The sequence below is a fragment of the Pteropus vampyrus genome, unplaced genomic scaffold (assembly GCF_000151845.1).
Source record: "Pteropus vampyrus isolate Shadow unplaced genomic scaffold, Pvam_2.0 Scaffold45, whole genome shotgun sequence".
NCBI classification, from domain to species: domain Eukaryota; kingdom Metazoa; phylum Chordata; class Mammalia; order Chiroptera; family Pteropodidae; genus Pteropus; species Pteropus vampyrus.
Window position 1 is genome coordinate 1735532 of NW_011888826.1, and position 18335 is coordinate 1753866.

The 18335-nt window shown below is 36.3% G+C and overlaps 1 protein-coding gene and 1 non-coding gene across 2 annotated transcripts; one reads left to right on the forward strand and one right to left on the reverse strand.

The window, feature by feature from the left end:
• Nucleotides 1–4497: 4497 nt before the first annotated feature.
• LOC111739012 lies at nucleotides 4498–4616 on the reverse strand. Its single transcript, XR_002780056.1, has one exon. It is a non-coding gene; the product is annotated as a 5S ribosomal RNA (ribosomal RNA).
• Nucleotides 4617–10851: 6235 nt separating this feature from the next.
• Nucleotides 10852–16952, forward strand: MRPL15 (mitochondrial ribosomal protein L15). Its single transcript, XM_011359162.2, has 5 exons — nucleotides 10852–11018; nucleotides 11889–12043; nucleotides 12615–12780; nucleotides 15051–15174; nucleotides 15630–16952. Exons 1-5 carry the CDS (start codon nucleotides 10911–10913, stop codon nucleotides 15965–15967), a joined length of 891 nt encoding a protein of 296 aa, XP_011357464.1. The 5' UTR covers nucleotides 10852–10910; the 3' UTR covers nucleotides 15968–16952.
• The last annotated feature ends 1383 nt before the right edge of the window (nucleotides 16953–18335 follow it).

Genomic DNA, 18335 nt, shown 5'->3' on the forward strand with positions numbered 1-18335 from the left:
AATGTTGAATTGATGCTACTTTATTGAAAATAGTAATGAGACTCCCATTTCACATACAAATGTACATTTAAATCAGGTTTTTAAGTATTTGGTTGAGTTGATGCTGAAAATGAATGTACCTGTTAAGAAGGGCTCCTGGTGGCTAACTGGGCTCAAATTTATAAAGAGCCTCGCTGCCATTGCTAAACGGGCCTCTCACCTAAGCCAGGCTTCAGGAAGTAGCCTGCACTAAGCTGCCTGCCCCCGGCTCTGAACTGCCTGCAAACATTGTGTTGCTTTATAGTGGCTGAGCCAACCAATATAAATGAGTTCCTGGAAGCGTATTCAACCAATAACACTGAGACTGCCCCACTTAATTGGACCAATCAAACTGAGAATTTGGAACAGCTAATCAGGAGTAGGTACAGGAACTCTTTCCTATATAAGCCAGCTTTACCTTTGGGTGGAGGGTACATTCAGTTTCCATCAAGGGCTGGGTTACCACAGATGGAGCTACATTATTGGCTGAGCTGCAACACCAGAGTGAAGCTGTCTCACCATTACACCAGAGCACCAAATATCAGAGCTGTAACACTGGGGCCTGACACCAGGTCCATCTCAGAGCTGTGCTGTTCTACAGCTGTGATGTATCATAACTGAGCTGTGTCATTACTGAGCTGTCTCAAAGTGGTTTTGCTCCACAGCCAACCTACGTCACAGCTGTTCCACAACTGTGCTGTTTCACAAGCCATTTGCACTGAATAGTCTCCCTCCCCTCACCACACCCCAAATTGGGGATTCCTGTTGGTGTTGAATTAACAACAATGACCTTCAGTTGACAGTTGTGAAATTAATATGGAAAATAATAGTATCTTTAACTGTTACTATAAACATGTTCCAAATTGCTAGTATGTGAATTTTTCTATTATGTAATATGTAGAGTTCCAGGAGCCACCAATCAGTTCTATCAATTAACTTCCATTAGTGGGGAGTAGGACAGTTAATTGGTTGTATTTCAATCATCCTCCCCTCTTTCCCAATCCAAATGCTACTCCGTGTGCACGTGTCACCGAAGTCCTACGTTCTCTGAGCAACCTCAGTGTTATAATTACAGCTGACCCTTGAACAATACATTTGAATTAGGTGGGTTTATACTCAGATTTTTTTTCAAAAAATATAGCATTGGCTCCCTGTATTTCCGGGTTTAGCATCCAGGATTCGACCAGTCAGAGATGTAAATCGGCATTTTCAAACTGTTTGGCAATCTGCAGTTGCAGATGGCTGACTGTATGCATTGTTCTCTGCTATTTTATAAAAGGAACTTGAGCATCCTGAAATTTGGGTATTCATGGGTGTTCTGGAACCAATTCCCCTTGGATACCGAGCGATAAGGGACTGTTAATTATGTTGGGGGAGAATCAAAGTTAATTTTAAAATTAAGTTTATTGTGGTAACATTGGTTAATACGATTATTTAATTTTCAGGTGTATATTATAACTTGACATCTGTATATTCTGTTTACCACCCAAAGTCTAATTTCCTTCAGCTACCATATATTCGATCCCCTTTACCACTTCACCCTCCCCCCACCCCCTTATATTTGACCCTCTTTATCCCGTCTAACTCCCCCTCCTCCCCCACTATAGTTCCTGTCCCTGAGTCTCTGCTTGTCCTATTCATTTGCTTTTAGGTTTATATTGCACGTATGTGATATCAAGTGATTTTCACCTTTTTCTGTTTGGCTTATTTCGCTTAGCATGATTATCTCGAGATCCATCCATGTTGTTGCAAATGGCAGTATTTAATCTCTTCATATGGCTGAGTAAGGTTCCATTGAATATATATGTACCACAGCTTCTTTAGTCAATCATCTATAGTAGGACATTTCGGTTGCTTCCATGTGCTGGCCACTGCGAATAATGCTGCTATGAACATCGGTGGGCAAACATCTTTTCGGATATGAGTTTTCAAGTCTTTGGGATAAATACCCAGTAGAGGGATTGCTGGATCATATAGTAGATCAATTCTTAGTTTTTCGAGGAACCTCCATACTGTTTTCCATAGCGGCTGTACCAATTTGCAGTCCCACCAGCAGTGTATGAGGGCTCCTTTTTCTCTACATCCTCTCCAGCATTTGTTTATAGCTATTCTAACAAGTGTCAGATGGGATCTCATTGTGCTTTTGATTTGCATTTTCCTAATAGCTAGCAATGTTGAGTATCTTTTCATGTATTTGTTGGTTATTTATATGTCCTCTAGGGAGAAATGTCTATTCAGGTCCTCTGCCCATTCTTTGATTGGATCGTTTGTTTCTTTGCTGTTATTGAGTTGTATGAGTTCATTGTATATTTTGGATATTAGGCCCTTATCAGAGGTGTTCCTTGCAAATATGTTTTCCCATTTGGATGGTCCTCTCTTTACCTTGTTGACGATTTCTTTTGCTGAGTAGAAGCTTTTTAGTTTGATGTATTCCCATTCATTCTTTTTAGCTTTTACTTCCCTTGCTTTTGAGGTCAAATTCATAAAATCCTCTTTAAGTTCAAGGTCTATGAGTTTCGTTCCTATGTTTTCTTCTATGCATTTTATTGTTTCAGGTCTTATATTTAGGTCCTTAATCCATTTTCAGTTAATTTTGGTGTGTGGTGATAGACAACAGTCTAGTTTCATTCTTTTGCAGGTGGCTTTCCAGTTTTCCCAGCATCCTTTATTGAAGAGGCTTTCCTTTCTCCACTGTATGTTTTTGGCTCTTTTGTCGAAAATTATTTGCCCATAAAATATGGGTTTACTTCTGGACTCTCAATTCTGTTCCACTGGTCCGAGTGTCTGTTTTTCTGCCAATCCCATGTCATTTTGATTACTGTCACTTTGTAGTATAATTTGAAGTGGGGCAGAATGATGCCTCCAGTCTTGTTCTTTTTTCTCAGGATGGCTTTGGCAATTTGGGGTCTTTAGTGCTTCCATACAAATCTGATGATTTTTTTGCTCTATTTCTTTAAAAAATGCCGATAGGATTTTGATGGGGATTGCATTAAATCTGTATAATGCTTTAGGTAATCTGGTCATTTTAACTGTGTTGATTCTTCCAATCCAAGAACACAGAATATCTTTCCATTTCTTTGTATCTTCTTTGACTTCTTTTAATAGGCTCTTGTAGTTTTAAATTTATTCCTAGATATTTTATTCTTTTTGTTGCAATTGCAAAAGGAATTATTTTTTCTACTTCTTTTTCTGACACTTCATTATTAGAGTATAGGAATGCTATGGATGTTTGAACATTGATTTTGTATCCAGAGACTTTATTGTATTTGCTTATTGTTTCTAGCAGTGTTCTTGTGGAGTCTTTAGAGTTTTATATATAAAGAATCATGTCATACTCAAATAGTGACAGTTTGACTTCTTCATTTCCTATTTGGATGCTTTTTATACCTTTCTCTTGCCTGATTGCACTCATTAGGACCTCCAATGTTATGGTGAATAAGTGGCGATATTGGACAGCCTTGCCTTGTTCCTGATCTTAGAGGTAAGGTTGTTTGTTTTTCACCATTAAGTATAATATTGCTGAGGGTTTGTCATAGATGGCCTTTATGACATTAAGGTACCTTCCTTCTATACTGATTTTGTTAAATGTTTTGATCTTAAATGGATGCTGTATTATGTCGAAGGCTTTTCTTCATCTATTGATATGATGGTACGATTCTTATTTTTTAATTTATGTGATGTGTCACATTAATTGATTTGCATATGTTGAACCATACCTGTGCCCCTGGGATGAAGCCCACTTGATTGTGGTGTATACTCTTTTTAATATGTTGCTGTATTCAGTTCACTAGCATCTTATTTAGGATTTTTGCTTCTGTGTTCATGAGACATAATGGTCTGTAGTTTTCTTTTTTTGTGTTATCTTTACCAGCTTTCAGTATCAGAGTAATATTGGCTTCATAAAATGAATTGGGAAGTATTGCCTCCTCTTCAATTTTTTAGAAGAGTTAGAGGAGAATAGGTATTAAATCTTTGAATGTTTGGTAGAATTCACTAGTGAAGACATCTGGTCTTGGACTTTTACTTTTTGGTAGTTTTTGATGACTGTTTCAATTTCCATACTGCTGATCGATCTATTTAGATTTTCCAGTTCTCGATTCAGTCTAGGAAAATTGTATTTTTCTAAGTACTGTTCCATTTCTTCTAGGTTGTTAAATTTGGTGTTATCCACTTTTTCATAGTATTATTTTACGATCCTTTGTACTTCTGCAATGTCAGTCATAATTTCCCCTCGTTCATCCCTGATTTTGTTTGTGTCCTTTCTCTTTTTTTTTCAGTAAGTCTAGCCAGGGATTTGTCAATTTTATTAACCTTTTCAAAGAACCAGCTCTTTGTTGCATTTATTTTTTTTCTATTGTTATTTTTTGTTTTCAAGTTCATTTATTTCTGCTCTTAATATTATTTCTTTCCTTCTGCTGACTTTGGGCTTCATTTGTTCTTCCTTTTCTAGTTTATTGGTTTTTCTTTTTCTTTTTTTTAAGACTACAGCACCTGGTCTTCGTAGGTGGTCTCCCTTCCAAGTACTAACCAGGCCCGACCCGGCTTAGCTTCCAAGATCAGACGGGATCAGGCGTGTTCAGGGTGGTATGGCCGTAGACCCGCTAGTTTTTAAAGATGAAGCCTTAGGTTGTTTATTTGGGTTCCTTCTTGTTTTTGGAGATAGGTATGTAATGATATGAACTTTCCTCTTATGACAACTTCTGCTGTGTCTCAAAAGTTTTGATATGTTGTGCTATCATTATCATTTGTTTCTATGTATCTTTGATCTCTTTTTTATTTCTTCTCTGATCCAGTTATTCTTCAATAGCATGTTGTTTAATCTCCATATATTTGTGGTTCTTCCTAATTCCTTATTACAGTTGATCTCTAGTTTCAGAGCATTATGATCAGAGAATATGGTTGGTATGATTTCAACCCTCTGATATTTGTTGAGGGTATTTCTGTGTCCCAGTATGTGATCAATTCTTGAGAATGTTCCATGTGCACTAGAAAAGAATGTATAAGCAACTGATTTGGGATGGAAGGCTCTATAAATGTCAATTATGTCCAGTTGGTCTAATGTGTCATTTAAGAATGTTATTTACTTATTGATTTTCTGTTTGGATGATCTGTTCATATCCAACAGTGCGGTAATTAGGTCCCCTACTATGACACTGTTTTGGTCTGTTTCTTCCTTTAGTTCTGTTAGTAATTGCTTTATATATTTTGGGGCTTCCTGATTGGGAGCATAGATATTAAAAAGTGTCATGTCTTCTTGGTGCATAAATCCCTTATCATTATGATGTCCCTCAGTATCTTTCTTTATCTTTTTTATTTTGAAGTCTATTCATCTGATATTAGTACCGCTACACCCGCTTTTCTCTGAATGCCATTTGCTTGCAATATCATTCTCCACCCTTTCACTTTGCATCTGTATTTGTCTTTGGAGCTGAGATGTGTCTCCTGGAGGCAGCATATGGTTAGGTTTTGTTTTTTTATCTATTCTGCACTCTGCGCCTTATCATTGGTGAGTTCAGTCTATTTATATTTAGGGTGACTATTGAAATATAATGTCTTCTTATAGCCATTTTATCTTTTGCTCACTGTTTCCATTGCTTCCTTATCCTTGTGTTTCTACTTTCTTTATTTTGGTTGGCTTTTGTGTGCTTTCCCTCTGGTTCTTCTTGTTTTATGTTATATACTGAGTTCTGAGTCTTCGATGTGTGTGGTTATCATTACAAACATGTAAAGGATAGTTATACACACACACACACACACACACACACACACAGAGTCATCAATTTTCTTCTGCATGTGCCTTATCTCCATTCCCCTTTGCAAATTTGGATCTTTGAATCCTCCCCTTTTCAGTCATTGTTGTCTCAATTTGTCCCTATGCTGAACGTTCATTACTATCTTGCTATAACAATTCTCTTATTATTTAAGCTTAAAATGCTTTGTTCTTAGTAAGGGTTGCACTCTTCTGCTTCTATTTGCCTGATAGTCACTTTACTCATAATTATGTTTTCTTTTGTGTGTGTCATTTTGTTTTAGGTGAGCTGACCTCTTTCTGTATTTCCTGCAGTGCAGGCCTCATAGTGGAGAGCTTAGCTGGATACATTATTCTAGGCTTATAGTTCCTTTCACTTAATAGTTTAAATATTTGATTCCATTCCTTTCTGGCTTGAAAAGTCTGCACTAGAAGTCCAAGGATAATCTAATGGGTTTTCCTTTACAAGTTACCATTTTCTTCTCCCTGGCTGCCCTGAGAATTTTGTCTTTGTCGTTGATTTTTGATAACTTTAATACAATGTGTCTTGGTGAAGGCCTTTTGGGTTGAGGTAATTGTGTGTTCTGTTGACTTCTTGAATTCCAAGCTCCAGCTCATTCCTTAGATTTGGGAAATTCTCGTCAACTATTTGCCTGAATACCCTTTCTAGTTTCTGCTTCCTTTTTTTCCCTCACCTTCGATAATGCCCATTATTTTTATGTTTCCTCTCCTGATGGTATCGGCTAGTTCTTGAATTTCTCTTTAACTATTTTTCATTCTTCGGTTTCTCTCTTCTTCCTTCTGATTGATTTCTAGATTTCTGTGTTTGATATCAATGATCCTTTCCTCCATTTGTTTGACTCTATTTCCCAAGCTTGCTATTTCATTTTTCAACTCTTGCAGAGTGTGTGTGTGTGTGTGTGTGTGTGTGTGTGTGTGTTTATCTCCAGAAGTTCTATTTGGTTCTTTTTGAGGGTTTCAATCTCCTCGCTCTGCTCATCTAGTTTTTGGGTTTTTTTGTTTTTTTCAATTCCTAAAGTGTTGATATGACTCGTTTTGGAAATCACTGAGCTTTTTCAGAAGTACCATCCTGAATTCTCTGTCATTTAAGTTGCATATTTCTATGTCTGTAAGCTCATTTTCTGGAGATTTTTTTTTTTCTTTCTGTAATGCCTTGTCACCTTGGTTGTTCATTGTGTTTAATGGACTATTTCTCTGCCTGGGCATTAATGGAAATGTATTCTGCTCTTTTTCCAGAAAGATTTATTATATAAAGTTCCCTCTTTAGTCTGCTGCAAAGAAGACACTTTTCTTTTGGTTTCTAGTAGGTGGCATCTCTTGGTTTCTAGTAGGTGGCGTCTCTTGGATCCCTGCTTTATATAAAGCCTTAATAATGCCTTTATATAATGCCTTATTTTCTTATAGATAGTTAATCACGCTTGCTACTTTCAGTTTCAGTCCCCGTCAGTGTTATGATCACTTTTGGTAGCATTTGCTCTGATTCCCCTGGGGCTCCGTGGTGATTGGTTGGAGGGTATGGGGGGAAGGACCCTCTTCTTGGGGGTTGGGGGCTACGGCTCAGTCTCGGTTTTGCAATCACAGCCAGTAAAAATCAACTGTTGTTTCTCTGCCATGCACTTCTCTGCTTTCTGCCCTGATGACTGGGCCTTGCCGCTGGCTGCGTGGAACTCACAAACTCTCCCAGGCAGGGCTCTTCAGGGAAGTCACCGCATCTTCTCCCCTCAACCTCCCGCTATAGGGAGCTCTACCAGCTGCGAGAGGCAGCTTCTCTATTTCTCCCAGTCCACCGCCCAACATCCAGGGTTCTAACCTGTGATAGCTGTCATGCGCAGATCTCACGCTCAGACGTGCTGGTGTGCAGTTTAAGTGGTTTTTTGGTTCAGTTTTAGATGTTCAGCTTATTGTTGTTTCAAGGGGAGAGATCTGGGGACATCTATCACTCTATCATGTTTCCTCCAATCCTCCACTAACATGAATTTTTGACTGCAGTGGGGTGGGTGCCCCTAACCTTTGTGTTGTTCCAAGGGTCAACTCTCTTTGATCTCTTTCTTCCTCGGGTAAGGAAATAAAACAAATAATTGAAAAAATACAAATTATCATTAATGTCAATGAGGATTATACAAAGGGAAAATTTAATGAAAGCTATTTTTAAATTACTAACAAGAAAATTCAGAAATATAGCCAATTACTAAATCGATATATAAAAAATGAATGTTTTTTTCTAGCTACAAATCATTTATGGTTAGAATATCTAATGAAAGAAAAAAATATTCACAATAGAAGTTTTAAAATATATATTTTGGCAAAACTTAACAAGAATGTACCAGACCTATATCAGGAAAAATATGAAGTAGAGAAAAGAAAAATAACTGGATAGGAAGATGCAATATTATAAGGTTATCAATTTCCTTAGAATTAATTTACTAACAATGTATTCTCAATTAAAATCCCAATAATTTATACTTAAATAAAAATTACTTTTTAACATCCCAATAAGATTTTAAATATATTAAATAATTCTAAAATTCATAAACATGGGAGAATTAGCTCTCATTATTAATACATCTTGTTCTTTGTTCATAGTAAAATTTAGTAATAATCTAATAATTGAAATTCCTTTCCTCCTCCTGTTCCCATCCCTGCCAAATGTGTGATCTCACTTAGAAAGATGAAATGGGAGAGTTTTATGTGCCTTTTTTTGTTTTGTCTTGTTTTTTTTAAATCTCAGAAACAGAGGGTTAAGTTGATCAGACTTTTCATTTCACAGTGCATTACCATTATGGTTGTACAAAGCACCTTGTTTGATGAATTTATCCCCTTTGATTTTCACCCCACTCTCATTCTCTACCCACCTTGAGAATCTTTTTAAAATAGTGAGCTTAAAGGAATGAATCTATGTAGACAGACTGTCAGGCACTGGAATAGGTGGGGGAAAATTATTTGGGAATGTGGGAGAAAGAGGCCTTCTGAAGGGACTTTAAATTATACCACCTTCACATTGTTCATTTCATTCTTTTCACGGAACGATTCAGTAGTCACTATTAACTGGGGCTGGAATCAGGATGAATATTACTAGAACTTAACTAGTTATTGAGCTGTTTTCTTATTATAAGGTCTCTTTAACTTATTTAAACAGGGTTTAGCACAACACCCCCAGTTTGGGGGGTGCTTAATAAATATTAATGTGCAATGCTGATGATGATGTAAAACTTCTACAGGCTTAAGGATTGACTTATTTGCCACATACCCTTAATATACATTCTTACAACACAAATGAAACTCATCAAATTATTATGAATTTTATATGCTTAATCAACATGTTGGATATGGGATAAATTTAACTACAACTATTACTTCCATAATCATTAACTGATGTCCAACCAATAACATTACAAAACCTACACAACAGAGCATCCACTTCCAAGAAGAGCACATATTGTTTTATATTTCCTGTATTTCATTTATTCAACAAAATTTTTCCCCAATGCATTATTGGTATTAACTAACACTCACCCAGAAGTGACTTACTGCAAACAACTGTCTCAGTAGTGAAAAAAAAATGTAGAGTAGGTCACATTTTGCAATGTATTTTGCAATTTTCTTCTCAGATATATGAAATTTCTAACAAAATGATGAAATATATTGAACTGAAAACCCTGAAAGGCAGAAACTAGTTTCCATTTTCTCCCTATATTTTCTTATGTACTTCTAAATCGCCTAGACTTTATTTTCATATTGTTTTATAGAATTTGTGTATTCGTACTTTTCTTGTATTTGTGCTATTAGGTCTACAAGAGGTCTACATTTAAAAAAATTTTTTTTAAAAATTCCAGTTTGGAAAGTCTGCCATATTAGGTTTCAAACAACTTGGGAGTAAAGGTACTGTTTGATTTCATCCATGTATGTTTTTCAGTAACAAGTTCAATGTCTTGCTCGTAAATATTGCTGAAATAGAATTAGTACAACTCTCTCTTTCTGCGGTTATTTTATACTTGATTTAAAATAACTTCAAAAAGGTTTAGCTAAAGATACAGGTAGCTGCCATCCCAAAATGTGTTTCTCACTTTCACTATTTGTGATGTTAACAGGAATCGGCAAGAACTCCCCAGGAAGACACTGAAATATAAAAAGAACAATAAAAAGAAAGAAAAAAGAAGACGTGTTCTATATTACATTCACTTAAAACAAAAACAGGGAAGCTGATATCGAGTAAAAGTATTAGGTATTTTGTATCGCAGATATTCAATATTTATATTGTAAAAAATACTTTTATAATAGGAGGCAGTGCAAATTTGAATCCTGGCTCTGCCGCTTGTTGCGAGACTTTAGACAAGCTACCCGACTTTGCCAAGATTTACTGTCTTGATCCGTAAAAAGTAGTAACATCTGCCTCTACGAATGGTCAAATAAGACTAACGACACAGCGTCGGACACTTATCGAGCGCTCAGTATGGCTTCTGTCAACTAGTAGTGAAGTTAGTATCTCAGTGACTCAGTCAAGGCAATTTAGATGCACAGGGATGAGAACGCATTGTTCGAAATAGTTTGAATCTTATTCACAGGTTGGTACCAGGCATTTTAATAGCTGGACCCTGCGTATTATTTTTTCAGCTGTTATATTAATACAATTTTTGTCCGTACCTAGTCGCACCTATTGAGTATTACTTTATCTTACCGCGTGTAATTAGCCAAGCTCAAACTTAATAATTAAGCGCTCACGTTATTTTATTCCGGGCTCCATGTCGGGCTGAGAAAACCCTGCCTTGGCAAGGACTACTAGGCCAAATATCAACTCAAAGATTCTCTAACGCACAGCGTTTAAAGTGCATGCCAGAGGAGAACATTGCACGTTAAGAACCCAATGTCAAGGCATGAACTCGCAAAATATGATCACATGTCCAAAGAACTGAAAAAAAAAAAATGGAGCAGAGCAACACAAACATGAACCCTCTCCCAAACCGCTGCTGGACTCCAGGCTCTCTGAGCGCTCCGGGGCAGAGGGCTCAGCGGAAGCTGCAGTACGACAGGGGCGGGTCTGCGGCCGTAAAGTAGCAGCATTACGAGACCACGTGGGCTTCCTGGTGGCTAAGGGCGCAGGTGGAGGTTCTCTGCCGGCTGCGTCATGGCTGGTCCTGTGCACGGCGGTGGGGCTGGGGCTCTGGACCTGCTCCGGGCCCTACCCCGTGTGAGTCTGGCCAACCTAAAGCCGAATCCAGGCTCCAGAAAACTGGTAAATGGTTGGTCGCTGTGCGAGGAAGCGCGGGGGGCGGGAGGGCCGCTATGAGAGCCGCTTGTCCCTGCAGATTGTATTTGAGGACTCCTTTCCCCATGGGTGTTGAGATGAACGTAAGGTTGCCGAGTTCTCGTTCTCCTGAATTGCACAGAGGAAAATCTTACGTGGTCCTGATTCTTAATAAGGTTTAAATTTAAAAGTGTAGTTATGTTAATTGGGGTGGGGGAGCGAAGTTGCAGAAACTACTAGGTGATTGTCTCATTCAAAATTGGGTTTAAAATGAAGCGCTTGTCTAATAAGTGTCCTGATGGGAAAGATTTGGATTGAGTTATTACGTTAGATGTCTTCAGAAAGTCATCGACTACAGCTAGAAAAGCTGTTAGTTGATTGACATACTGTCATTTGAAAAATCAATTCGTTTTCATGAAGTCACGAAGTAAATTAAGAAAAATAATTTAAATTAATCTTTAAATAAAATAATATTTAGGTAACAATTATATATTTACAATTAATTACAACATAAATTATTTTGAATATCATGTTTCATTTTTTGTTGTACATGTTTAATTCTAGTATTTTTTCAATCTAGCCTGTCATAGAATCTTTATGCCCATCCCATCTTTGGATCTTTGCCTTTGAAATACAACCTGGACTTCGATTACAAGAATGAGCTACATCTTCAGTGGCAAAGATACTGATTTAGTGTGTGTAGACGTTAGAGCAGCTAGAACCATGTTTGGCACATAGTTGTACTAGCTAGTACTGGTTGGTTGGATGAATGAGTGGCATAACAAAAAATATACAGTAAAAAGGGAAAATACAGTTTTAAAAAATGCATCTGTAGATCATAAAACTCTTTCTTTGTAGGAAAGACGACCAAGAGGTCGCAGAAGAGGTAGAAAATGTGGCAGAGGCCATAAAGGAGAACGGCAGAGAGGAACACGGCCCCGACTGGGCTTCGAGGGAGGCCAGACCCCATTTTACATCCGAATCCCCAAATATGGGTTTAATGAAGGACATAGGTAAGGCTGCTTTGCTTTTTAAAGTAAAAATTACTAATTTTCACTGAGAATTACCTAAAAAATAGCTCGGTAAAAATTTAAATGGACTTTTAAGCCAACTTTTGCTACTGTTCTCTGAACTATTTTGGTAATGAAACTTAGACTGTGTTAGTAGGGAAAAAAGCCCAGACATGGCAATAAGACCCACAAAATAGAGATACTAATGCTTACTCTCATAGTTGTTTAGAGGCTTAGCATTAATATCTATAAAAATCTGGCCCATTGTAGTCATCCAATAATTAATGCATAATTCAGATAGTGGGTTAAACTTTTCACAAATTTGTTTGTCTAAAAGAGTGAAATAAATGCTTAGAGAGGTAAATTATTTTTAGTGAAACAAAGGAAGTACTGGTTTTGTTCTGATACCAAAAATCAAGCAATATTACATGTTTATGTTGTACTCAGAAGGGATTTATTTTGTTAAACCATCTAAATTGATGGAGGAAAAACACAGGACAAAGTTTTGAGTTGATTTGGAGAATTTACAGGAAGATAAGTTTGAATTTTTCACTTTAACTTTCTTGTTTTATAGCTTCAGACGCCAGTATCAGCCTTTGAGTCTCAACAGACTGCAGTATCTTATTGATTTGGGTAGAGTTGACCCTACTCAACCTATTGACTTAACCCAGCTTGTCAATGGGAGAGGTGTGACCATCCAGCCACTTAAGAGGGATTATGGTGTCCAGCTGGTAGAGGAGGTAAGTCCAGGTTAGATTTTTTGGAGTTACAAGAGAAGGCTATTTCTGATTTCCATATAATCAACACTTGCCTTCTTTATTTTTATCCCTTTTCAGTTGCCGTAACTATTATGTAGTGGTGATTGTGTTACACTCAATTATGGTTTTAGAAAGCTGGCATTCTCTCCTTGAGGGGCCTCTGGTCCCTGGTCCTATAACACTCTTCTCTGTGTATCCATTCAGCTTGTTCCCTGACTTCCTTTGGTTCTCTGTTTTAATGTCATCATATTAGGAAGATCTTTTTTGACATTCTTTTTTTAAGGAGTACTCACATCCCACACCAACCCATCCCCTGTCCCCTGCAGTCCTAGTCTGTTTCCCTTACCCTGCCCAAAGTATTTTTTTTGAATATATGAACATCTGACATTTATTACCAAGTAATGCATTTATTTTTCACTGTCGTCTTCACTATTATGTAAGTTCTTTGAGAGCAGGTGTTTTGATTTATTGCTTTGATTTATTGTATTTTCAATATTGGTTCATGATAGTAATTTAATATTTATGGAGGAAATGAATAAATCAAATACAATTCTAATTGTAGTAAAGAAGTTTTCTGTTTATAGAAATTGACCAGGAGTTTCAAAAGCAAATAAACTGTACATTGTTAATCAACTATTTCTTGTCAACAATATAGCTGTGTAAGTAATTTCTTCTCCACTAGGGGGAAGCATGTGTTTATAGAAAAACCTTTTGATTCCTTTGAAAAAATAAACCTCATGGATAAAAGCTTTGCAAAGAAAATCATTTTAAAAGAGAATACCAAATATACAATTAAGCCTCAGTATTCCACTCAGGGTACGTAAGGGAATATACATGTAGATTTCGTGGGAAAATTCATGACCTCATCAGCCAGTAAACTGCTCATCCCAATAGCTTTTAAATGTGTGTCTATTAAACTAGCAGAAGTAATCCTGAAAACTACACCAGGGCAGTGGTCGAGTAAGTACAACTACACATTTACAACTTTATAAATTGGTTGACCTTTTCTGGATTTCAGATTTGCAATAATTAGTGGTTGATCCTTTAGCACAAAATAACCAATTTGGGAATATATTTTCTAAAGAGAAAACAAAATTAAAAAAAAACTTACTGATAGACATTCCTAAAAATGCTTTATATAATACTGAAAATACTGAAAACTTAATGCCCAAGGTTAGGGACATGGTTAAGCAATTGTGGAATAGTAATTAAAAATCATAAGTAATATGGTAAGATGTTATTGTATTGAGTCAAATGTGCCATTGATTATGCAAATGAAGATCATAATCATAGATTAAAAAAACACGAGAAAATGTGTGTTGGAATTGATGGAATATTTTTAAATACTTAAAAATTTGGTTTGGAACCACCTTATTTCTACCACACCAAAATAGCAAGAAATTTCTGTCACTCCAAAAAGAATGATAATACTACCATCTTTTTATTTTTTGACGTTAGAGTAAAATATAGCACATCCTAACTCAAGTAACCAAAAACAGAACTTTAAAGTTTAATACCACACTTTTTAGTGTTGACCATTCTAGGGAAAGGGTAGACTTATTATTTATTTTTTTGGCGGGGGTGGGGGTGGTTGTCAGTTTAGGGGCTATAATAAAATCAGTAGTGAATGCAAAGTGAATTTCTGTTGTCCTCTTCTGCTTTTTTACCTAGAAAGGGCTGACTCCTCCAAAGCTCAGATATTATTGTCATATCTTTTTTCTTTTACTGGTTCCAGCCCACTCGTGCCCCTCTTTAACAATCTCTTGGCCTCTTTTTTACTTAGGGATAAAGAGGTTAAGTGTTTATCTAGATCACATAGCATCATATGGTTAAGAACAGACACTTGTGACTGTTAGAGCCCTGGCTTTGTGATCTTGGGCATGTTACTTAACCTGAGCTCAGTGTCCCCATTTATGACGTTGATTTAGCAATAATTCTGTCAGAGTTCTGAGTACTATAATTAATCAAGTACTAGAAACGTATAGTTATGTTCATATCTACTAAATACATCAAATGAAAATATAGTCATCCCTGCTTATAGGAAATGAAAATCGGTAAAACAAGGTGGTCTAAAATGTAAAAGAATTTTGATGTTGTTTGCTAGGAGCTCTAAGTAGAGGTATTTAAAGTAGGAATGTCTGTTACATCATAGGCACTTTGGAGGAGAAAACACTGTACAAAGGATGCTTGCTATTGTTAATGTATTTTTAGTCTAGTTATCTACTAACAGACTTTATTTTGGCATATTACAGGGTGCTGACACCTTTAAGGCAAAAGTTAATATTGAGGTACAGTTGGCTTCAGAACTAGCCATTGCTGCAATTGAAAAAAATGGTGGTGTTGTTACTACAGCCTTCTATGATCCGAGAAGTCTGGGTAAGCTTGTTCTGCAGTCATTTTCTTCTCTTCCTCTTTGTCCCCTCCTGGCTGCCATATGAGGATTTTAAAAGTCCTCATGGTTCGTTGACTTGTAGTTTGGTTTTGTTTTGGGATTTCCCGTTAGTGGTGTGGGTACTGGGGCTCCGTCTTCTTTTAATATATTTCAACCAGTATGTCATAAAGAGGTTTTAATTTTGTTTTTAAATGTGGGGCTTAAATCTAATGTTACCTGTATTTAAGAAATTCATTATTTGTTGGTAACCCAGGAGTAACCTTGAAGATGCAAACTTTTGAAAATGAAGTGTTTCCATTCACTTACTTAACACAAGACTAATAAAAAAAGTTCTTGAAATTAAGTTCTGTTACTGGTAGTATTTAAACATTAAAATCATTATTAAGATCATTATGTATAGAGCTAATAATTTGTATCTTTATTTAAAAATATTTTTTAGAAATTTTGTGCAAACCTGTTCCATTCTTTCTGCGGGGACAACCCATTCCAAAACGAATGCTTCCACCTGAAGCCCTGGTCCTGTATTACACAGATGCAAAGAATCGTGGTTACCTGGCAGATCCTGCCAAATTTCCTGAAGCGAGACTTGAACTTGCCAAGAAGTATGGTTATATTTTACCTGATATCACTAAGGATGAACTCTTCAAAATGCTTAGTACTCGAAAGGATCCAAGGCAGATTTTCTTTGGTCTCGCTCCTGGATGGGTGGTGAATATGGCAGATAAAAAAATCCTAAAACCTACAGATGAGAATCTCCTCAAGTATTATAGCTCATGAATTCTTTCCAAGAAGGCAGAGTTGTAAACATGTACTGGAAAAGGGAATGAAACATAGTATTTCTCATTGCATTTTCTTAATTTGTAATTCTCCAGATTTTTTTTTTTTTGATGTCTTCTGTGTACTTATCTCTCTCCACCTTTCATTCTCCCCCTCCTCCCACCCTCTCTCTTTAAAATTAAAAGTGCAATAAGCAAAGACTGCATAGAGGTACTGAAACTGGGTTCTGTCTCAAAGACACAAACTCCTTGGTGATCTGCCAAAAGAAGATTATAACTTTTAGAATATTTCTAGTTGATGTTCTCATGATCTTTTCATCCAGGTTTTGTCTGGTTGTTGCAAATCAGAATGAATGTGCAAATGGAATGAAACTGATTTGTTGTAGGCCTGCTGCTCAGTCAGAGTTAGAGCAGTTGCCAGTGAATTGATGCCTCCTTCTTCATCAGTAGCCTCAAGGAAGCTCTGCTACCCAATGTAAGACGATAGCCTTCAACTAAAGGTGATTATGATGTGGGATGTGAGTTTAAGGTTTAAGACTGGAGAATGGTTTCTAAGCAGTACCATATTTGCTAGCAAAATTGAAACAAAAATTCCAAATGAATTTATTTCAACTGCAATGCATAGACAATGAATGATTTAGCCATTCTTGAAGAAAATAAGTTTTCTGATTCTAATTAATATACATACATTTACTTATTTCATAGATGTTGGCGATAGCTGTTTTTCATTTTAAATGATGTTGAGAAAATTGTTCAGCAAGTATATAAGCCATGAAAACAATTGGTAATGTGAAATTAATGTAAAAGATTCAGCAGTCAATTAGCTTATTTAGCTTTTCAAAGATATATTGTATCTAAACCATAAGAAAGTACAATGTATCTTGATGCAATTAAATCTTACATAAATCATGGTAATTTTTCCACAGTAGAAATTAAGTGATTCTTGGCTCTGTATTTTCTTAAAATAAAAAATTTAAAAATCTAAATGTTGTAATATTTTGTTTTGTTAACTTATTCACCTGATATACTGTTGACCTTAGATTCAGTTTATAAAGTAATTTATGTACCAAGAGTATATTTCACTTTTTATTCCGGATTATATAGTTTGGCTTATTATTAAACCATTCCTTAATACCCAGAACTTACAAGAATCAATATTAGGGCCATCTATGAGAGCCACCTATGAATTTCAAAGGACGTACAAAAATTGAAAAACATGTTTTGTTTTGTTTTTTCAGAGACCCCAAGTGACAGAATTGGAGGTTTTAGGAACCCTAAATCACAGTGCTTGAATGAGATAAAGTTTATTTTTTTCTAACTAATGAAATGTGGAGATCAGTTCAGGGCTGATTGCTGGCTCTGCTCCACAAAGGTTTCTCCCTGTTTAGTTCACCTATCCTCACAAGGAGATGTGTATCTTCATATTCCAAATAGGTATCAACAAGGAGCCAACTTTTCCTGAGATTCCTAGAAGCTGCCACACAAAAAACTTATGCTTAAATCCCATGGTCAGAACCTGGATATAGTCCTTCTGCAAGGGAACCTGAAGCCTCTGGAAGCTTATATTCCTAGCTTAAAAATTCTATTATGATGGGTGAATAACAGTGGTTATGTTGGATAACCAGCAGGGGAATTGACACCTATTGTGGTATCAACCTAACTTCAACACGGAGGTTAATTGACTTAGACAAACATCAGAAAAAGTGCTCAATTCTTCAATTCTATGTTTAATATATCCACCATTCCGGAATGCTGGATTCAGTAAGTTATAAAAGTCAATATGTTGCTTAATTCAGTCTTGGTAAGCAAACTGTTTTTGAAGGAGAGTGATGACAAAACATTGCATCATTTAAGAGTCCAGAGTAGAATTTGTTTTTTTAAAAATCACTGCTGGGAAAAAAAACTTGTTAAGTAGTTCATGCTTGGTTTAAAGTTACATGATACTGAAATATAAAAAGTAAAAGTCCATATTCTCGTACTGTTGCCTGACCCATTTCCTAGAGATAACTCAGCCACCGTTGGTCTTTATTTTCTAATCAAAAGGATAGACTTGCACTACACTGTACTGAACTTGCTTATTACATCTGATGTATTTCAAGGACATTTTTTCCAAGTATTTTACATTAAGGTATTTAAACTTTGCAGCCTTAATTTTAAGCCCTTTGAAATAGGATCCATCACACAAGTCACTTCACCTTTCTTACCTGTATACAATGCAGAAGCACTTAATATTCGTATAATGTAAGAGTTTTATAAAGTGACCTTTAAAGTCTCTTTAAGCTTTGATATATCATGATCATAAAGATGTTGCCTTGGACTGAGGAAAACTTTGACCCTGACCTCTTTGCATAGAAATGAACTTGTATAAA

What these genes read in the sequence shown, in the direction of transcription:
- MRPL15 (XM_011359162.2), top strand. Translation starts at nt 10,911, where the DNA reads ATGGCTGGTCCTGTGCACGGCGGTGGGGCTGGGGCTCTGGACCTGCTC. An exon ending in ATCCAGGCTCCAGAAAACTG is followed by an intron (nt 11,019 to 11,888) that starts GTAAATGGTTGG and finishes CTTTCTTTGTAG; the next exon opens with GAAAGACGACCAAGAGGTCG. An exon ending in GTGTCCAGCTGGTAGAGGAG is followed by an intron (nt 12,781 to 15,050) that starts GTAAGTCCAGGT and finishes GGCATATTACAG; the next exon opens with GGTGCTGACACCTTTAAGGC.